Source organism: Crocuta crocuta, unplaced genomic scaffold (assembly GCF_008692635.1).
Source record: "Crocuta crocuta isolate KB4526 unplaced genomic scaffold, BGI_CrCroc_1.0 scaffold149, whole genome shotgun sequence".
Classification (NCBI taxonomy): Eukaryota; Metazoa; Chordata; class Mammalia; order Carnivora; family Hyaenidae; genus Crocuta; species Crocuta crocuta.
This window is the reverse complement of record NW_027551561.1, coordinates 1,075,575-1,079,624: the sequence shown is the minus strand read 5'-3', so window position 1 is coordinate 1,079,624 and position 4,050 is coordinate 1,075,575. Positions and strand designations below refer to the sequence as shown.

General features: G+C 56.8%; 1 protein-coding gene across 2 annotated transcripts in view; it reads right to left on the bottom strand.

The window, feature by feature from the left end:
* Positions 1 to 1,169: 1,169 nt before the first annotated feature.
* CLUH (CLUH binding protein of NUMT mRNA) overlaps positions 1,170 to 4,050 on the bottom strand; it is a 13,111-nt gene continuing 10,230 nt past the window's right edge. For both annotated transcript variants that reach the window (XM_077749659.1, XM_077749660.1), the window contains exons 23-25: positions 3,911 to 4,045; positions 3,613 to 3,686; positions 1,170 to 2,721 (exon numbers count right to left, since the gene is read on the bottom strand). In XM_077749659.1, coding sequence (XP_077605785.1) covers positions 2,535 to 2,721; positions 3,613 to 3,686; positions 3,911 to 4,045 — 396 coding nt within the window. In that variant the 3' untranslated portion in view covers positions 1,170 to 2,534. The remainder of the gene's footprint in view (positions 2,722 to 3,612; positions 3,687 to 3,910; positions 4,046 to 4,050) is intronic.

Below are 4,050 nucleotides of genomic sequence, written 5' to 3'. Positions count from 1 at the left end.
ACTCTACATCGCTTCAAAATTTTCAAGGTCAGAGGCATCTGGGTGGCTCAGTGGGTTAAGTGTCTTGACTCTTGATCTAGGCTCAGGTCATGATCTCACGGTTTTGTGAATTCGAGCCTCACATCAGGCTCTGTGGTGACAGCATGGACCCTGCCTAGGATTCTCTCTCTCCTCTCTCTCTGTCCCTCCCCAACTTGTGCTGTCTCTCAAAATAAAACGTATAAAATTTTTGGGAAAAAAAAAACAACTAAACTTCAAGGTCAAGAATGTTTTTTTCTAGTTGGCTCAGGAAAAGTAACATGTGAGAACTTCATTTTTTTTTTTCAGAGACGATCAGAGACACACACAAAAAAACTCCAAGAATTCAAAGAGGTACTCAAGTATGCATGTTGCTAAGCCTACCCGCTCAAGTTGGCCAAGCAGCAGCCAGTTATGAGACTTCTCCTCTTCTTGGCAGGAGGCCCCTCACAGGCACACTCCCACCTCCGGGCCCTGTCCCTCCAACCCACCTACAGGGTAACCCCTTCTCCTATGTCAGACCCAGCTCACCTGAAACAACCCCGGGGAGGCAAACTTCAGACCCGCTTCCATTCCAGCGCTCCTAGTCTGCTGGGGAGTGCTCCCCGTTGTCCCGACTCCGACAAAGGGAGAAGAGTAGATGCCAAAAATCTGGTCTTCAGCAACCCATCTGGGCCAGCAGCAGGCACAGGGCTGGCGGCCCCACCCCACCGCACCCCTCCCAACTGGCCTTCACTCTAACTCGTACCACACACAGCTCTATGGAGGACAGATTCCCAGCCTCCTCTTCTGTGACCAAGTGACATTTAACCTGCTGGGCCGTTCTCATGGGTCTAGTGACTGGCAGTCAGGTAAACCCTGGCTGGGTGCCTGTGACTCTACCCTCTCCTGCCACTTCAGTGACATTACAAGGAAAACACTGAATTTAACCTAATAGACATTCATATGCTTTAAAAACTCTTCTATTTGTATGTGAGTGATGAACCACTAAATTCTATTCTTGAAGCCATTATTACACTATATGTTAACTAACTTGGTTTTAAATAAAATTAAAGAACAAAACAAAATACCTCTTCTACTAGTAATAATACTTCTGGCAACAACCCTACAGGCCAAAAGAGACTGGTACAGATCACACAGGAGAGGCTGGGGCAGCAGGTTTCAAAAACTCACTTTATTCCAATGTGAAATGAAGACGTGATGGTTTAAAAACAAGAAAAAGTTCTTGATCAGCGGTGGGGAGGCTTCGCTTGCTAGCTCACACCCACTGCCTTTTAAACGAGGAATCTGGACAGACCGTACCCCTAAGCAGCCCCCCCCTCCCCCCGCAAAGCCACCGGACAGAGGCCCAGGCCCAGATGGCCCAGTCGGGCTCACCAGGGTGGCGACCGCCCCCATCAGGGCTCTGACAGCAGGCACAGAGAAGCGGCGTGGGTGGGCGGGAGAGGGAGGAGCTGGGGCTCATGGGAGCCACCCCTTCCACGGGAGGGCCTCCCAGCCCCAGAGCTCCTTTCTGTAGGAGGTGCTTGTGTGACAAGGACCAGGTAGGGAGCTGGGCTCCACAAACAAGTGGCAATCACTCCTACATCTAGTAAATTCCCCTCAGGATCCATGATTCAGCCCCAGCTGCCCTAGTCCCTCACACACCCCGGCCCCACTGTGCGTCAGGCAGCTCTGGTTAAAACAGGGAGAAGGATACATTCAGACTGTAGCCCCTAAGTTTATCCCCAGCTGGGGTGCAGGAAGTTGGGGAGGCAGTGCCTCCTGCCGGGGCCCAAGGGCAGACAGGCCAGGGCCCAGGGCCGGAAACAGGGTTGTCTGGGGAGCCACCGCTGCCCACCCTTCTCCCCCGTCCCCCCCAGCATAGCAAGGCAAGGCCCAGTCATGACCAGCAAAGCCCCTGCGGCTCTGACCTCACCACAAAGCTAAAGTGCGCCCCTACCCACGGCCCTGCCACAGAGCTCTGACTCCCCATCCCAGGACACAGGAGAGCTCCCCTCTTTTTGGCTTCAAACCGGGACTCTAAGCCCGGTCAGGCCTGGGGGCAGAGGCAGCAAAAGCAGCAGCCATAATGTCAAACATTCAAATGACCTGAGAAATCTCATCTTCACGTCATCCACTCAGAACCGACACAGGGCTATATGTACAAGTTAGGAAGGACGGATTGAAACACTCACGGGCATGGATACCCTCGCACACACCTGCTTGTGGATGGGGGGCCGCAAGGGGCACCTGCCCCCCAACTGGGAACAGACGCCCACACACTCCATTCGCGTGTCTTCAATTAGGCCTCTGCATCGTATATTCATTGAACCAGTGCAAAAACATCTTTGGGGGGCGGGGAGGCAGGCAGGCCAGGCCAGGGTCCCAGGAGGATGCTGGGGTGGGGTGGGGGTTGGAAACATGGCAGAAGAGGGACTAGCTTCCTGTCCCGATCTGTAGGGCACGCCCCCTTCTCCTGGAGTCTGGACTGGGTAGCGGGGCAGCTGGCTGACTGTCCGTCTGTCTCTCCCTTCCTACCCCTGCAAGCCTGGGGAAGAAGGGTCCTTGGCAGCCTGGGGCCGGGAGGCTGAATCCTCTGGAAGCCCCGCAGGCTCAGGCTCTGTGGCCATGGACTCCTCGGCCTTCTCCCTGCTTCTGCCAGCCTCCTGGAGCTGCTGCCGCCGGGCCACCTCGGCTTTCAGGTTCTCCAAGTCTTTTTGGCTGAGCGGAAGGACGGGGTGAAGGGCAGGTGTCAGAGCAAGCCTGGCCCTCTGTCACCTTTACCCACCCACCTTGGTTAAAATTAAACCTAAGGCAGGATCAGCCTCGTGTGTGTGTGCATGTGTGTGCGCGCACACGCGCACGTGTGTGTGTGTAAACCTAGGGCAGGATCAGCCTCGTGTGTGTGTGTGCGTGCGTGCGTGTGTGTGTAAACCTAGGGCAGGATCAGCCTCGTGTGTGTGGGGGGGGGCGGGGGCGGCTGAGGGGGGAAATGTGTGGAACAAGCACTCTCCTCCCCAGAGCAAAAAGGCCCTTGAGCGCTACAACAGTAAGAACTCGGGGCACTTGACACAGTGAACGCCTGGCTCCCGCTCAGCCTTCACCCCCAGTTCCAAGCCAAAGCACCACGTGGTCTGGCCCGGGGCGACACACGCAGCAGGTACGCTGTCAGCGCCCCGGCCCCGGGCTGCGCGGACCCCGGTACTCCGCTGGCGGAAGGGCAGCAGGACTGAGAAGCCCACGAAGGGAGCCACAGCAGAACTCTCAGGCCACGTGGGAGGCCCGGCCCCACATGGAGGCAGCAGGAAACCGGACAAAGAACAGAAGCTGCTCCCTCCCCACTGACAACGAAAGGCTGTTAAGGTACATTAAGTGCAGAAAAAGATAGAGCCATGTGCACGGTCTGCTACAATTGTTGTGCTAATAAAAAAGGGAAAAGATTACAGACACGTGCTTGCTCAACTACGCGGCTATCTCCTGAAAGATTCACAGGAACTCCTTACCACTGGCTGCACTTTGCAATTCGGAGCCACAACAACCCATTATAGAGCTTAAGCAAAAAGGAAAGCCAGTTTCCATGTGGGTGTTGAGTGCAGGCAGAGGGTGCCTCACCTGAGAGGAATGAACAGGATGCCGTTGATGACATTGAGCTGTTCCAAGACACTGGCCATGCTGGGGGCTGTGAACTGAGGGGCGCAGCGATGAGCTGGAGCGCGCCCATGGGGCGGCCAGGGTGAGGGGTGCCGCGCGCATGGACGGGGGAGGCCGGGGTGCAGGTGCCACGCGCGTGGACGGGGGGAGGCCGGGGTGCGGGTGTGCGCGGGAAGGGGGAGGGGTATGCCGGGGTGCGAGTGCGGGAAGGAGAGGGGAGGCCGGGGTGTGGGTGCGCAGGGGAAAGGGGGCCGCGTACCTTGAGGGGCGGGATGTTGGCGCTGGAGCCGTTCCGGTAGATCTCGTTCATGGTGCGCTGCAGGGCCACGGCCTGCTGAGTCAGGCACTTGAGGTACTCGGAGCTCTCCTTGGTCTTCTCGTGGTCCTCGCCCAGCTACA